This window comes from Pterocles gutturalis, unplaced genomic scaffold, assembly GCF_000699245.1.
Source record: "Pterocles gutturalis isolate BGI_N339 unplaced genomic scaffold, ASM69924v1 scaffold21755, whole genome shotgun sequence".
In the NCBI taxonomy this organism is placed as follows: Eukaryota; Metazoa; Chordata; class Aves; order Pterocliformes; family Pteroclidae; genus Pterocles; species Pterocles gutturalis.
This window is the reverse complement of record NW_010141370.1, coordinates 1-17,835: the sequence shown is the minus strand read 5'-3', so window position 1 is coordinate 17,835 and position 17,835 is coordinate 1. Positions and strand designations below refer to the sequence as shown.

At 37.6% G+C, this 17,835-nt stretch overlaps 1 protein-coding gene across 2 annotated transcripts; it reads left to right on the top strand.

Moving 5' to 3' along the window:
* Positions 1-335: 335 nt before the first annotated feature.
* CREBRF (CREB3 regulatory factor) lies at positions 336-11,567 on the top strand. Of its 2 annotated transcripts, XM_010084005.1 has the most exons (9): positions 336-514; positions 1,488-1,613; positions 2,486-3,569; positions 4,089-4,190; positions 7,900-8,094; positions 9,999-10,188; positions 10,617-10,690; positions 11,092-11,214; positions 11,452-11,567. In XM_010084005.1, the coding sequence occupies exons 1-9, from the start codon at positions 506-508 to the stop codon at positions 11,565-11,567; spliced, it is 2,019 nt and encodes a 672-aa protein (XP_010082307.1). In that variant the 5' UTR covers positions 336-505. The 2 variants fall into 2 exon arrangements, with proteins under 2 accessions (XP_010082307.1, XP_010082308.1); XM_010084006.1 differs by lacking the exon at positions 4,089-4,190.
* The last annotated feature ends 6,268 nt before the right edge of the window (positions 11,568-17,835 follow it).

Sequence of the window (17,835 nt, the reverse complement as noted above, 5' to 3'; positions counted from 1 at the left end):
TGTTTCTCTCTTGTATACGCAGCAGTATGCTAGTCATTATTTCCAATTAGGCAGGCTTTTCTTTTCGTATATCTATAGAGCTCATGGTCTCGATAGTGAGGAACAAAGGCAACAAAATGTAACTCGGGCAAAAAGCTTTTTGCAGGAACTCTGTTGTGTAGCATCTGTGGCTTTTCGTTTGATGAAAGACAGAATAAAATTGCTATCTATTCCAGCATGAGAAATAAATCACTTTCAGAGAAAATTTTTGTCTTCACTTTGGCTGTTTTTAAGCACCACCTTTTTGGTGAAGGATTACTTACCTCCTTGGGGGTTTGCTGTGTTTATTCTACACAGAAATCTGCAAACAGAAGAGCTCCATCCAAGTGAACTGAAGTTATCCTAAGGAAAAATTTAATTGCATGGATTGTGTAAACTCACTGAGACGGAAGTAAAGCTGGAAAGGAATCCACAAGTGAATAAAACAAGAAGTTTGGAATTGGATTTGGGGAATCTGGGCTTGGAAATGCCTCAGGCAAGTTTATTATGATTTTATTTGCTTCTGTAAATAATTTTGCTTCCTTGTTTAAAAAATAAAAGGGGGAGTTTAAGAGCAAAATTGACTGTCATTAGTAGGGAAAATTTGTAAGAGATTAATTAAATGGTGCGTATTTTTTAGGGTCCCACTAGTGTCTATGGTGGAAGCTATGTTGCTGCTCACGGTACTGTATTTGTTCACACAGCAAGATTCAGCAAAGTTGTTGTCTTGATGAGGGTGGATGCCTGGAGAGCAACCTTTTATTACTGCAGTGATTCACACCTCAGCACACTGAATGACTTTCAGCAGTACAGTGTTTCTCCCTCCCCAGCCCTCAGGGCGAGTGTGTCTAGAAGAGAAATAGAGGTCTGGAATTAAATGTAGCAGAAAGCCTTGCTGCCCATTCCCTGCATGCACAGTCATCCTGCGTAATGTTTTTTTGCAAAGTCCCACTTGGTTCTCAAGAGATATAACAATAAATTTTGCTTTTGTTACAATCTCAGGTGGAATTTTTGTGAGTTCTCATTATTCTAAAAACAGTCAATGCTGTTTTAGTACAAAATGGCTTGTGTTAGGGTGAAGGCCCTGCAAGCGTGTAGTGCCTATTGATACTTGCAAATCTTGCCAGGACTCGCTCTCCTCTTCTAAAAATGCTAACATATCCCTAAACTTGGCAAACACATGAGAATTTCAAACCAACAAGAAAGAATGAATGAGCAATGCTTTTGCAGCTATATGGTGAATACAAATGTGTCCTTTGATAAAGAGCTGCCTGTTGTTAGCTGCTCTTAAAGCATTCTCTCGCTCAGAGAAATGACATGCTTATCTGTGTAGGTAAAAGCCTTCCAGATGCAAGTATAGCACCAGTTCAGAGACTTGGAAGAAATGGCAATATTCTTTGTGTTTTGCTGAAGAAAAGAATATGCTTTTTTATAGCATGCTTCAAATGTCAATATTAATTTTGTTGTAGCCCAGTGTGAGTGGAATGGACCCTCCTTTTGGGGACGCCTTTCGGAGCCATGTGTTTTCAGAGCAGACTCTGATGAGCACGGATCTCTTGGCAAGCAGTTCAGATCCAGACTTCATGTATGAACTGGTAGGTCATCTTTCTGTGTGTGAATATAACTTCCTCTATACCTATATTCTATATTCCTGTCTAATACCCTGAGTTCATGTACTAATAAAGGGGTGTTTGTTCAAGAATGCTAGAAGATTATTCATTACTGAATAGCTTCTTATTAGGGAAGAGCCTAACTGCTTGTCCAGCAAATGTGATGCTTCCTCAACAGACGCTTGTTAAAGCTGGCCATCAGGAGAGGCTTGATACGCAAGTCTCAAATAGAGTTGTGTTGACGTTATGTAATGGTGCTTGAGACTCTTCCTTACAATATTTTCTGCAAGAGCTACTTCACCCAAGCTGTGAATGCAGGGGAAGCAAAATAAAAGTTGACTCATGAGCTACTTATACTAGCTTTTTTTTTTTTTTTTTTCCTTCTCCCTGCATCCAGGGGGGAAGGTAGCTCACAGTTGTTAACTGATCATGTTAGAATGAGGTTTTCCAGGCACTGGTAAACTTGAGCATATTCTTTTGAGCACACAGCAGAGGTTGCCCTACATTAATAGAGACCAGAACAGCTTGCCTGTGATGTCTTTCCTACTTAAAATACATGGATATAGATACTAGTCTGGTTCCTGATGACCAGATGGATTTGTAATAGCAGAAAAAGAAGCCAGCGGCATTTGACCTGTGTCTTTAGCAATCTCTTCAGAAAGATCTGCTGCTGAAGCGTGGAAGCTGGACTTCAGTCTGACCCTCAGAAAAAGCTTTTAGTTGGAAGTTGAGGTATCTTCGTATGTTATCACTCTCTTATGCTTCACTGGAATTAAGCTCACCATATGAGATTAAACAGAGGACAGAGATGATTAATTTTTTTTGTATTAATTTTTAACTTTTCACCTTATGTACAGGACAGAGAAATGGACTATCAGCAAAGCTCCAGAGACAACTTGCTTTCAATGGAGGACTGCAAAGACCTTGAGAACTTGGAGTCTTTTACGGACATCCTGGACAAAGAAGCTGCTCTTACCTCAAAGTGGGAGCAGTGGGATACCTACTGTGAAGACTTAACTAAATACACTAAATTAACCAGCTGTGACATCTGGGGAACAAAAGAGGTGGATTACTTGGGCCTTGATGACTTTTCAAGCCCCTACCAAGATGAAGAGGTGATAAGCAAAACACCAACACTGGCTCAGCTTAACAGTGAGGACTCCCAGCCTGTTTCTGATTCACTCTATTACCCTGATTTGCTCTTTAGTGTAAAACAAAACCCTTTAAATTCTTTGTTACCTGGCAAAAAAATTGCAACCAGAGCAGCAGCCCCAGTCTGTTCCTCCAAGAATGTTCAGGCTGAGGCACCTTTGTCGGACTATGTTCAGAAGGCAAGCAAACCTGCAACTCAGCCTGCTTCCAGTACACAAATCGTGGTGAAGACTAGTGTGTACAATAACGAAAAGGTGAACATTCATGTTGAATGTAAAGAGTATGTTAAAAAGGCAAAGGTAAAGATCAATCCTTTACCACAGAGCAGACCAGTGTTGAGCCAGACACATGCTGATGCAGCAAAGGAAAACACCTGCTATTGCGGTGCTGTAACAAAAAGACAAGAAAGGAAAGGAATAGAGTCCCCACATAGTCACAGTACGCCTTCTGCTTTGCCTTTTAAAGAGACTCAAGAACTGCTCCTTAGTCCACCCCAGGAAACCCCAGGGCTTATTGTGGGGGAGAGCAGTCTTTCTGCCAGCACATCAGTGTCAGATTCTTCACAGAAGAAAGAAGAGCACAACTATTCCCTTTTTGTAACAGACAGTTTGGGTGAACAGTCAGCCAAAGGAGACCCTGAGGAAGATGACGATGATGAGGACGATATTGAAGATGAAGACCATGATGAAGGATTTGGCAGTGAGCACGAGCTGTCTGAAAATGATGATGAGGAAGAAGATTATGAGGATGATAAAGATGACGACATCAGTGATACTTTCTCAGAACCAGGTACCGGAATGTTGGGCTTTGTTAACATGGAAGTTAATGGACTTGTCTGCCAAGCAGGAAAGAATGCTTTTGAATGCTTTATAGTTACAGATGAGCAATACTGATCCTAAATTATGAACTTTCATCCCAGAGTTTCTAAGTGCTTTGCAAAATGTAATTAATGAAAACTTGTCTCTGTTGCCCTGTTTTGAGAAAAACTGCATAACTGTGGTCATGCAACAAAAATAATAGAGAATACAGGAAACCTAGCTTGTAGCCTAAGGTTGTAGAGCAACTACCTGCAAGTTTTGTTTTCTTTCTTCGTGGCTTGATGGTAGAATGTGCAGAGCTTTCTTGTGCTTCAGTAGGTTGCTGCTTTGAATTTATCCAGAGTTATATCTCTTGATAGCTGGTATGAAATCGTAGCCTGAGTAAAATAATTTCATAATTGCTTAAGTCCTACTGTAGGTACAGTTTTCCACAGAATCCAAAGAATACCTACCACTGAAACTAATAAAACCATTTCTTGGTGGTTTTCAGCAGTAACACTTAGTGGGTCTTCAAAGGATACTGAATTCCTCTCTCCTGCATGTAGGAATGGAGCCTTAACAACAGAAATAAGAACTAACCTTCACCTAGAAGGTAACAAAGCGGTAACATTGTGTAAAAATAAAATCTGAAGGGAAGGGGACAGGGCTGTAACCAAGTATTAGTTCCGTTGTAGAAAATGTTTTAAGATTCACATTTTATAAATGCTTTGCAGTAGAGTATAAGAATTAAGGTATTCAGACATTTGTCAATATGTAATTTCAGGGGGGAAAGCAGCTGAAATTTTGCCTTTTTAAATACAGCATCTTTCCTAAAGCTTGTCAGTGTTTGTCATAATGAACTCTCAGATTAAGTTATTTTCTATGTGGATTTCATGAATTGGCATTAAACTTGTTAAGCATTATGCCCTTTATGGTACACACGTACATAACACATTTTCATTAGCATTTTAAAGCCTCTTCCTCCCTTCGTCTGAATTGAACTCCCTCTGCTTTCTGGGGCTCTGGGTAGCTATTAGAGCTCTGCAGTGGCTGCTGTACTGCACAGCGCTGTGCAGCCCACGGAGGCACGTTGCACAGAAAGCCTGGTAGCTTTGAAAAAGAGATGTCTTGTTAGAATGCTGTGATTTCAGTTGGTGGAATTACATTAACTATTTGCTGTTTGTTCAAATTGACATGCAGTCGCTTCTGCCTTCTAAATACAACTCTGTGGTGCAGTACAGTAACCACCAAGGAACTTGGCTTATACAGGCTTGCTAGAACTTTAAGGGGATTAAGCCATTCACCTCAAGTTTGGTGATATTAAAAGTTTCACCATGTGTTTTGATGATATTAGAAAGTAATGTCTCCAGGTGTTTTAATTATGTCGCTCTTGTTCTTTATGTTGCTTTTTTACCTTTAGAGTAAAGGTAAATAACTGCGGGTAAAGTTTCTAAAAATAGGCATGGCACAGGAAGATTTAACCTTCGGTAATACTGAAACCAAAATCAGTTGATAAATTTAGAGTGAATATGTAATTTTCTGAAAGGACAAAAACCTGTTAGTTGTTGCTGACCCTCTGATGTATTTTATACACAGTTTGCTTTTGTTTATTCTTCTAGAGGTATATTTTTGAAGTGCATAAATGCTTTGTTAAAGTGTTAGTGTTGTCTGAGGAAATAGTTAGATATAGTGAGCTTCAGGAACTTGGAGAAACAACTAAAAATGTGACTGGCTGTTGGGCAAGTTTGGGCAACAATGTTTTTATTATCGCCATGATTCAGATTTAGTGGTTTTGGATCCCCTGAAAAGGTAATTTATCATGGGAATTATCAGCCCAGGCCTCTTCTAGCACTTAAATTTTTTTGGCATTGCTAGTGTATTTTACCTGTCTCATTTCATGGAAATATTTGTAAATGACCACTTCTCTCATCAAGTAGTCAAGAGATTCCAAAAATGGAAGATGCAACTGATTCAGTTTTCAATCGCACTGGAGAAGAAAAAGCTTAAAGATAAAAATGCTTGTAGAGACATGGAGATTGTTTAAGGAAGTTGCATTGCATCTGTTTTGAGCACCTGGACCATTAGTTGGAGGAAAAAGACTCATAAATAGTTTGACAGAAGACAGAATGATTAAATGGTAAAGAGAAGGATTTTTCTGATTTTGTTTTGGTGGGGCTGTTTTTGCTTGTAATCTGGTAAGATGCAGAGTCATGTCTATCCTGCTCTCTGTTTTACTTAATTTAACCCTGGCAAATTTAAACCTAAAACCATAGTAAGGGATTTGAACAAAGATTTTTTTAGGAGGGAATTGCAATGGGCTGGAAACGTAAATACAAGAACCTTTTCAGATTTCTTAGAAGCCTGCCGAAGAAAGTGAGACTGCTGTATGATCTTTTCTAAGAGGAGAATTCAAGGAGGATGAGTACAGTGAAAAAAAGCTGAACAGAATTGTTGCACTCCTGTATGTTATGGACTAGGTTAGGACATTGTGCACTAGATTATTCTGTGTAACTTTAAAATGATAGCAGGTCCATGTTACAGTTGCAAGGCAGGATGCATTAAGTCAACATAATTTACGTTGCTAACTTCATTGTAGTTTAAATAAGCAAACAGGAAGTCTTGATTTTAACCTTGTTTTACATTTGTACACATCAGCTCTTAAAGAGATTTGTTTTCATCAGTTGGCTTAGTTCTGTGTCATCATCAAGGTGGGCTAAATTTATACATATCTGTATAATGAGTTACAAAGCTTGACATGTGTTTTCAAGTAGAGAGTAAGTGGGGTTTTTAAGAGTATTCTGGATACTTAGGTCAAAAAGCATTTGGGTAAAATGGAAGTACAGTTAAAATATGGTATTTGAAACTTTATTTAATGTAAATTGTCGTAATCATTTTGGCTATACAAGAAAAAGTGTTTTATAAAGCATGTTTCATTGTTTGATTTGTCTTAAAATACAGTATTTTTAACAGATTAGGAAATCAAAGTAGATGAGTTGATGAAATTATTAGAAACAGAACTTTAGAACTGATTTTATCCTTCTGTGCACCTAACTTTTATGCACATACTTTGGGTTATGAGGTGAGAGTCAGACCAAAGCAAGAAGGTTTGTTTTTCCTCTTTCAACTGTTTTTCAAGTGCAAACAGACTAATTGAATGGACTGTTTTAAAAAGAAGAAAGTGTTCTTTGTGCTACTGTTAAAAGAGGAAGCAGAGCTCAAGCTTGGGGTCAAGGCTTGTTAAGTTTACAGAGGGTTCAGTGGTTGGCTTTTCTTTAAGCTACATCAGTGTATGTGATGTTTTGAAATGCATTATTTTTAAAGTAAATGTAAACTATCCTATAGCATTTTAGTATAAAAGGCGGTGCAGTGGTTTGGGTTTTTTTAACCTTAGTATGGGTTGTCTTATTTTCTAAAGCATATGTATAATTTTAAAAAATGTGGTTTGTGTTTATGTAATTATGATATAAATATTAATGCAATGTGGATAGTGGCATTACAGCTTCCATGTACTTCATGAACAGTTCATAGCAAGTGCATGAAAACATACCTCTAAAATATTGTGGATCTCTACTGTGGATCATTTCTCTTCATCCCACTAAAGAGGTGAGGAAGAGATTGACCAGCTTGTGTCCAGATCCCTTCAATTTAGATGGTCTTTTCTTATGGGCTTTAGATCATTGTCCTGATAACAGAGCCCCCGTACTCTAGTCTAATAGATATGGGTGGTTTGGTTTATTTCCCAAAGGTATTCTATTGTGGTCTTTCACTGCTAGCCAGGGTCAAACCTACAGCAGTCCTCAAGGAAGAGCAGGAGTTGGACTTGATGTTCCTAATGGGTCCCTTCCAACTCCAAATATTCTGTGACTGAATAATTTTGCTTTCTTTATTATCTTTATTATCTGCTTCTCTTTCCATACTTTTTTATTAGAGATTAATTAAAACATAGAGATGAGTTAGGAAATTCATGGAGGAGATTGTAAGGATGGAAGAATGCTCTCCAACAGCTGTTGTCTGTACTCTGCAGTGGTGGGATTGTGGGGAAGAAGAGCAATAGAGCTTAAGGGGTCAAAGAACATAAAAGGGGCTTTCAATGGATAAATAATTTGTCTTTTTTCAACTAGTGAAGCACCATCATAGGGTCAATGTCTATCCGTGGGTTTCAGGCATGTACCCAGTAGTAGTTGACGCAGAAAACCAAGTCTATTAGATAATGTAAAACAGGCTTCATCTGTGGTTTTGCTCTTAGCTTGAATGTTCAGTCCACCATTGAAGGGCTAGAAACAGTTTTGTCAACATATAAACAATGCAATGCATCCTTTTAGGGTATGAAAATGATTCTGTGGAGGATTTAAAAGAAATGACTGCAATATGCTCTCGGAAACGAGGCAAGCGAAGATACTTCTGGGAATACAGTGAGCAACTAGCACCATCACAACAAGAAGGAATGCTGAGGCCATCCGAGTGGAATCGAGATACGTTACCAAGTAACATGTATCAGAAGAATGGACTCCATCATGGTAAGAATAGAGTCCTAGTCACAAGTGAATGTCTTTCGTTCTGACACCTTCAGTAGCCAGACTCCCCTACTTGTAAGTGCTGCGAAGTTGTGTTTTGGCCATGAAAATAAATCACTGAAACACTGCAAGTCTCTTGCTTAATTAGCAGAGTTCTGCCCAGTGCCCAGGGAAGGCACAGTGAACGTACAGTAGTAACTTTCAGTGTGGTTTCTTCCAGAGGAAGGTGGATGAATTGAGAATTGTAACTTCCAAGAGCTTTCAGTGGAAACCCCAGGAATCTGAAATTTTCTCAGTCCGATACTGTAAACATTGGATGGGTTGCTTGACTGGTGTTTGCCCCTTCTAGCTGTTAATTTTAGTCTTGCTTGTGTTAGAAGTAAGCTGGAAGTGATCCAAGACGCAAAGTTCACATTAACTGCAGTGTGAACTCAAGGACAAGCCATAAGGCGTCACTGTCTCTTTTTGCTCCTCCCTACTTGTTTCTCCAACCTACGTGAATGCAGCACAGTGAAGCAGTTACTCTTCGGTGAACAAACTATTTCTTTAAAATACTCTCTTAGAAGCTTAAACCAATTGGTCTAATAACGGTTTTATTCCTGTAACTTTTTGATTAGCAATTTGCTGTACCACACATGGCTAACATCACCCAGAACAAACCGCTGCTAGGAGTAATGTTTGTTCTCTTGTCACAGGACCTCTTTGCTAGGCTGCTCCATTTGATTTTGGCATTGAAGGAGAAAATTAAACCAGGTTCCCTGGTTAACATTCCATTACAGTTGAAAATTACTATCTTTAACATGGCTGTTTACCTTCTGCTAAACCAAAATATTTGTTGTTGTTGTTACTTGTAGACTTACTCAGGGAAGACAACTTTTTTCTTTTTTAATCTCCTTAGTTTTTATATGCTTATTTATCATGTAGTGAAATCAGTACCTAAAGTCCCTATCACTGCTCCTTCTTATGAAGGCTTATATGTGTATTTCTTATTAAACAACAAATAACTAAACATGTCTTGATGACTCGGTCCGACCAGACAGTTGGAGGAGGAAGTAACCTTTAAGTCAGGTGTGTATGCAAGGGATTTGTAGGATCAAACAGTACTTGACATCCGGAAGCTACAGGATATAACACATGGGGGATTTTTTCCACATACAGACACATACCAAGGTCATCTGTTACCTCTGATAAATTATGCTAAATTATCAGCTCTCTAATGAATATTTCTGGAGCAGGTTTTGTTAGTTTTATTAACATTTTCATGCAAGTGTCTGTAACAACCGGCATTTTTAATAGAAATGTAGAAAAAGACAAATAGCAGTGGCAGAGAACCTTAAGGAATAAAGATTTTGTCTTGAATATGTGTATTTCCTCAGGAAAGCTAGACCTTAAATAGCTTCAGATACATATAAAAGGGGTTGACTAGCTTTTAGGTGGATCATTTAAGCTCAGTATCACTGAAGTACCAGGCCTTGACACTTTTTCTTGATACAGAACTTTATCAATAAGATTATTTAGGAATTTAATCAACTGGAGTGTGCAAGAGGATATACTGGCTGAACACATGAGTTAGCAAGTTACAGTTGGGGCAAAAGAACTGGGTTTGAACTTGGGAGATGTTTTTCAGCACAGTTGTGTGTCTAGTGTCTGTCACATCCAGTAGCCTGGCCAGCAGTATTTGCTCTTATCTGATCTGGATATAATATGAATTGTATGAAGCAGTTTGTCTGGCAGTGCTCTTTCTATTGTGAAAGGCTGGAGGGATCACATGATTGCAGTCCATTCTCTTGTAACGAACAAAGGAACCTAAACTGCACCCAAAAAAATACATATTTAAGAATGTTTTTTCATGGGTTTGTGTTTATATTGTGTCACTTCCCAATTCAATTTTCTGCATATTTAAACAGGAAAATATGCAGCAAAGAAGTCGCGGAGGACTGATGTAGAAGACCTGACTCCCAACCCAAGAAAACTTCTACAGATTGGTAATGAACTGAGGAAGCTGAACAAGGTGATCAGTGACCTGACGCCAGTCAGTGAACTTCCCGTAACTGCCAGACCAAGGTCAAGAAAAGAAAAGAACAAGCTGGCTTCCAGGTATATATTAGATAATGCTACATGGATGAGTAAACTTGGATTACAACAACTGTACGATTAAGATCTGACTAATGTTTGTTTCAAGAGATCCTGCTTCTGCAATGGGCTAATTACCAGTTTATCAAAAAGCAGGGCAACTGGCACTTTGGAAATGTAGTTTCCCTAGATAACAATGTATTTCCACTGGAAGCTGGCTTACTTAGCTGCAGGGCAAATGATTGATAGAGTGATAAAATCCACAAGTGTGAAATGTAAGCAAATATAGGTAGCAGAGTGCTTTCAGCAAAGGTGAGTGAGTAGATAGATGATCTTGTACGTCACAGCTCTGGGAGTATTGGTTGATAAGGTCATGTGGCAAAAAAAACAGATGCTCTTAGTATTCTGGAATTTTTGTTAGTGTTCTAATTCTTCCCCTCTTCTTACTATAGGGCTTGTAGACTAAAAAAGAAAGCCCAGTATGAAGCCAATAAAGTAAAACTCTGGGGTCTCAACACGGAATATGGTAAATACAACTCTTCACATCTTAATTTTTCTTTTGTTCAGACAAGTCTGTGTTTTGCACCATCATGTAACCTGGGTCATACCTGACAGTTTATAGAGAAAACAGGGTTGGTAGAAACACAACAATTTTTTTGGTACAAAAACAGTCTACTCAATAAATATGCAAATTGGGTTACCTGCAGTGTTGAGCTACTTTACAGATGTAAATTATGTAAATGTATGCATGTAATGTAAACATTTTTTAAAATGTGTTTACAGATGTAAATCATTACATCTTAATTTTACAGTAAGTGTGATGTGACGTCTTTGACACTTACAGATAACAGTGTGTGGACAACTGTGGATCTCTTTTGCTCCAGAGGCAATGTGCTGTAAATCTAATCCAGGTTTTTTTCTTTGCAGATAATTTACTGTTTGTGATCAACTCCATTAAACAAGAAATAGTTAATCGGGTGCAGGTACCTAAAGATGATAGAGGAGTCAACATGGAACAAAAGTTGAATGTACTTATTAAAGACACTCTTGGTAAGCAGTAAGCTTAATGTATTTACATGTATGTGAAGAGACAGGCAATCTGTGATACGTTAGATTGCAAGCAATTTCCAGATTAAAAAAAAGAAGCGCTTCCTAATTTCAGTTGTCTATGCCTTTTGGTTGGTTACTAACAGAAGTCTTCATTGGCTTTGCATTCCTTATAGGAATGTACAAATAGGTGCAATGAATAGTAATCTTAGAGCACGTTTTCTTCCCCTCCCTTTTTAGGACTACCTGTAGCTGGACAGACATCAGAATTTGTGAATCAAGTTTTAGAGAAGACTGCAGAAGGAGACCCCACTGGTGGCCTTGTAGGGCTACGAATACCAATGTCAAAAGTTTAAGACGTGACTTCAGCTGTTCTCATCGGTCAGATTCTACCTGTGTTGTCAAGTACTTCATTGTAAATTGCACTCTGGTCTGCATGTCAGTTTAGCATTATGTAAACACTTACAATTAGGTTCCATTGTTTTTAAAACAAATCAAAGCATGATATAAAATGCTTAATAGCATTTTTGGAGCATAAGCCAGGTAGTTTCAAAACTGCTTTAAGCTTAAATAGAGCGATGAAGATTCTTTTTAAAGTTATGTAGGACCAGAATACATCACTTTTGTTTTAGAAGCAAAAACATGGTTTTGCTAGTAAAAAAAAAGTTAACATATGCCAGACATTGTGACAGGTTTATGTTCCAGGTAAAATAAGAGGAAGCATTTTTTTTTGTAAAGCCGTCAACTTAGGGAGTTTTTTTGCTGTTTGGTTTTGGTTTTTTTTTTAAATAATTGGATTCTTTTGTTCTTAAAAAACAGTAAGCTTTCTTTGCAACCATTAACTTGTACATAGCACACATGGCATTAGAGCTAGTGTGCCATATAAGACTTTAATTTTCTGAGCTTAATATAGTATTTAAATGTCTGTGCAAGCAAGAGAAAAAAGTATATTCTTTGTGCCTTGTATTTTGGGGGGAGAGCTATCAGTATAAGCTGGTAAAGTTTTGTATGAAGAAAACCCTGAGGGGAAAAATCAAGATGTACAGATGGTAAGATTATAGGTTTTAATGTATTTGTTCCAGCTCTTAAAATTTTTGAATGTATATAGGAATATGTTGAAAATGTAGATATGCCACAGAGTCTATGTATTGTATAAAAGATGGCTCTAGAAAACTCAATTTCGGTACTTTGGCCGGAAGAAAACAAATACTTGCACATTAATGCGATTGTTTATTTTTGTACCAAAGACAAATGCAACTGATATGGCAAACTGCCAGTCTACGTAAAGTTTTGCACAGCTTATATGATACTGTACTGAATGTAAAAACAAATGAAAAAAAAAGAAAAAAAATTAAAGGTCAGGGTTAGGGATCTTACTGAACTGTGAATTTTTTTGTTTGGGTCCAATTATCTACAGAAGGAGCATTCATACATAACAATATTATTTTGCTGTTCTTGTAGTTCGCTTCCATGGTAGATAAGTTGGTGGCCGTCTCGGAGTCTTTAAATCTTTTTTCTCTGCACTTACTGTAGGAGATTTTAATATATTTGGATTTTAGTAAGCTATTGGTAAAATAGTTTTCAACTTTGAGAATTAAAAAAAAATATTTAGCTTGTTGTAGTATACTTCCACCAAACAACCAAAATAAAATTATTTTTATTGTAATGTGTATATATGTAAAGAGAAAAAAGAGCTACAGATATCTAATTCCTTAGTTGCCACTTTTCCAGTTGATGTATTATTATGCATGTGATGTTTCCAAGGATCAACACAGGCTTCAAACAAAACAAAAAAAAATTTATAGACTTTTATATTTTTGTACAGGTATTTCAAAACTAGCTTCTTCAAACTTATATGTGACTTATTCTTGTTATTTCAGTAGTTTCTATGATTGAGGAATATTAACACACAGTTCTTATTTGCTCTTCTGCTAATAAGAGTTGGCTTTGTAGTCAGTGTTAACGTACAGATTAAAAGCTTTAGCCTTTGATGAGAAAGTCCTTTATCTCAAGGCAAGATCATTCTCTGGTTTCATGGACCCCCCCACCCCTTTTCCTCCCTGTTCTTTCTCTCCATATTTAAAGATGACAAAACACTGTTTACTGAAAATAGAAATACCAAATATTTTCAAATGTAGCTGCTGAAAAAAAAATGCAAAAGTCCATGAAGGCTTTCTCCCCACTCCCTTTGGGGAATTTCTCCATTTCTAGTTTGTCTAAGTTTGTTTGTACTGTGATTCCTTTTTGTTTAGAAGTAGATTATTTTTATATCCAAGCTTGTACTATTAAAAAAAAAGTCTGAATTGGTGAGAGTGCAGTAAGAGTGGCCGATAAAGGTGGCAGTCCTGCCACATACTTGTAAATGTGCACACAGCTTACTTTGTATCTAAATATTTTGGAAGACTCAAAAGGGAGGAGGAGGCCAAAATACCACTACTGAGCTGTACAGAAAGTCTTTTCTACAAGAGACTGAACAAATACCCAGGGCAATTTAGGCAAAACTTTGTAAATCCACTTAAGACTTGCAAAATCTGAGTGGAATGTGGGTGGTTTTGTTTCAGGTGTTGTTGTTGTTGTTGTGAGGGTGAGGTGAGAGTTGGCTGCTGCTTTACACAGTGGGTCAGATGTATTCCTGTTGTAATTCTTGCCGATGTTGCAGTTATTCTGGAGATACATATGGCCCATAAAACCCCGACAAAGAATGTCTCTTGTGAAGTTAAGGCCATGTCTGTACCAAGATCTGAATACTGTTGTTCCTTTCCGATGAATGGTGTGACCACACTGCTCAGATACGAGAGGTCCTTATCCTATCTGCAGACTGTGTAGACAAGGCAGCGTTTCTAAACGTTACGAGAGCAGTTTTGCAATCAGGTAAAAACTTCTGTGACAAATTAAACTGACAAGGTATTAAAAAGCCCCTTTCTAACTGCTCAGAAATACTGGGCAAATACAACTTTATAGCTTTTTATTTTTGTCTGAAAACCAGAATATGATTTTGGTCTAGCATTTCAAAGTAGACTTTGAATCTTTAGTGAATTCCATACCCTTGCATTTCAGTGTTTTCTATGTATTATTTTAAGTTAAAGCTTTTAAATAGTTGAGCTTTTTAATGTTGACACTTTATTTTGTACCTATTTATATGTATGTATATCTTAGAAAAGCACTTTGTTTAAAAAGAAAAAAAAAAGAAACTGCGTTTTATATGATTCCTGCCACTTGCTGCTAACTCTGGGCTGGTCAGAATGCTGCAGCGATACTTGATATAAATAAAACCTGGCAGTAAAATGTAGAGTAAAGATAAGACCTTTTGCTGGTTTAACTTTATCATAAAGGTGACATAGGCAAGCTGTGCAGCTTTACATTTTAACCAGGGGACTCTGTGGCATTTAAACCGTCTAGAAATGGTTGTACTTTAATGCCAGTAACAATCTGCTTCCTCTAGTGTCATTAAAATATATACATTTAGTGTATACTTATCACAAACAAAAATCTTATAAGGGTATAAAACCCAACAAATGTACATGTTCTGTTTTTTGGCAATTGTGGCATGCATTTTTGGATGATCTTTAGAGAAGACCATTTTCTAAAGATTTTCAGTGTTCATACATGGTATGTGGATCTTAATGAAGTCCTGGATTTTTTGTTTGTTTTTGAGTGTAGGCATTGTGAATATTCACTTTTAATCCTATATCCAAAAACAATTATACATTTTTGATTTAATACAAACAAAAGCTCTTCCTTTTTCTGATACACTGGATTCTCTAGAATTTGTTTCCATATTAAAAGCATGCTGTCATAACTGCTCTTGTTGAGATCTCATCAGTCTGAACTTAGGTGCCACACTTTGAATTGATGGACTGCTTGTTCTACTGTACCATGTATGATTCTCGTCCTTTCCTACTTCCTTCATGACAGATGATGATGTGGCTTTATATTGTGCCTTACTTGTACATCTAGAACTAAATGTTTTTCATTCCCTCTGAACTCTTCAAACCTAACCCTTCTGAATTTGAGTCAGAACTGATAAAAGTATCCTGAAGAAAGTCTGGATAGATCTGATTTCAGTTTCTCTCAATAGTAGTCCTTTTGTATTTATATGGAAGACCAGTTTTTGAATGGCCTTGCAAAATGTGGGGGTGATCATGAAGGGTGTTTTTTTAGCCCTAAGCCCCTTTTGCTAATGCTTCCTTTTATGGTTTATTGATTTACTGATACTTGGTGAGTACTTTTTTTTTGGATGAGAGAGACTTATTACTAAAGCTATGTTTACGTGTGGATGGGCTGGATTTTCTTATCATACCAGTTGAAATCATTGTGATTTAATGAAGTTGCATTGCTGTAAAGCTGATGTGGGAGTCAGGTGCAGCTGTGTTCAGTTCCTGATTATTTATAGAGAGCAGACTTTTTTCCATACTAAGAGGGCCAGGAAAAAAGGATTAAAAAAAAAAAAAAAAAAAGGCAACCAACCAAAAAAAAAAAAACCACCTAAAATGGATGAAGTGTCTTTTAACTAACCTAAAAGCAACCAGACACTTCTGAAGTACAGTGGTGTCAGTTTTAAAAAGATCCACCCCCTAATATTTGTCTGACATTTGCCTTCATTAATGAAACAGTTAGCTTATTCACAAAATATAAAGACTGGATGTGCTTTTCTTTTCCATAAATCATTTCAACATACCTATTTTTTTAAAGCTCTAAAAGGCTTTATCAGGAGAATTTCAGAGGGTTGTATACAAGTTGCCTTCAGCAGAAACAGCAAATGCAATTCTGTTCCTCAAACATGCTTGCTAGTCTTCCTGAAATTCTGTTGAGGCATAACCCAATTATGTACCGTGAATGTTAGGATCTCTATTTGGCCTTGAGATCTGAATTTCATGAATGCATCTAATCATGATTTTATTTTATTTTTAAGTTGGAAGCTTCAGTTGGAATCATCTAGTTAAGTGTGCTGCTAAATGTGGTCTTGGCTATTGACACAGCCTTGCACACAGCTGAGGTTTATTTTGTTTACCCCAGGGATTGTGTGAAGTACATTTCAAACAGTTACTGCTTCAGTGGCTGATTCTTCTTGTAACTGTATTAAGGGCATTAGTATGTTCAGAAAACACCACTCTTGAATATCTCCCAATATAAATTGGGATTCTTACATGTTGTTATGAAAGATGGCACTTTTAGGATATATCTTCTTTGCAGCATACAAAAATGTCTCTATCTTTCTATAATTTACATTTCACAATATGCCATGTTTTTTTCCCCCAATGCTTTTAGCATGATAAGAAGGTGTGTGTGCGCACTGAATTATAATCCTCAGCCTCTTAGACATTCATGAACTTCCACAAGAGCAAATACTATGCATTTATTGTCTTTCTAATGAGCTGTGGAGCTAAAAGTAGAGCCAGAGCTATTTTAAGCACCACGTTTTTTTAATTAAAAAATAAAACTCTAAACTTTTTTAGATAACATCAGTGTTCAGAGTTTTTCTTCAGTTAAGAATATTTTGTAGTCGCCTGTCTGTGTAAGTCAAATTTGGGTGAGTTAACTAGCTACTGTAAGGAGAACTTGGATTGGATTTGGTATTGGCAAAAGCACATTCCACCCTATCAGAATCTTCTGATTAAGAAACAGAACCTAGGAGTAGCAGTTAATTTTATTAATATTTCTTGTAATGGTGGATACTCATACCTTCTGATTTGAATCATCTATCCTCCCAGAATATTATGTCCAAGTAAAATTTGTTGCTCAGTGTTTGTGGTTGGCTGAACTGTTAAGGCTGATGGCACATGCAGATGTAGGTAAAAAAAAAAAAAAGCATTTTAAACAAAACATGGCATCCTGTGCTGCCTATGCTTGGGGTCATGATTGTAATGCTGTCCTTGATATTCTATAATCAACTTCCAACTGGAGCTCAGAAAAACTTACTGAAAGTCTTGTCTCTGTTAGAAGATAAATTTACCTTGTTAAGAGCATGATCTGTTAAGAGTTGCAATGTTTAATGTTGGTTGATAGTTGTGCAGTTTTTTATTTTTTGAAAAGAGGCACAATTAAACTATTGACTTTGTTTACTCTGTCACCCTTGATCCCCAGCACTTCTATTCAGATACAAATTCATCAATGTATGCAACATCCTTTGTAATTTAAAATAAAAATTGTGGAGGAAATACTGTCTCAAATCACTGTGTGTGTGGAGTGATAGGGAAGGGCATATACTCCTTTGAAGTGATGCCATCAGCCTCCCAGTGGTGTCAGCAGCTTTCCTTTGGGAGGGGTCACAGCTAGGTAAGAAATAACGGGTTTTCCCCTCACCCCAGTCAGTGCTCGTGCTAACAGCTGCCTCCCCCGGCTGCTGGGTCGGTGTGGTGGGACTGTCGGGAGGACCTGGGCTGCAGCAGGCTGCCTGCGGTGGCCGTGGAACTGGTCTCGTCTCCAGCAGCTGCCGGCTTTGTCCAAGCCTGGTTTGGCACACCGCCTGCTCTGGGGGCAGGAGGGGGAAGGCACCAGGGCAGGAGTTTGTGGAAAAAAACAAAAGGTGAACACATAGCCTCCCCTTTCTTCCTTCCAGGAGCTCAGGAGGTGCTTCATGGTGTTTCCCCAGGCTCCTCACACCAGCACCCTCCCTGCTGCTGG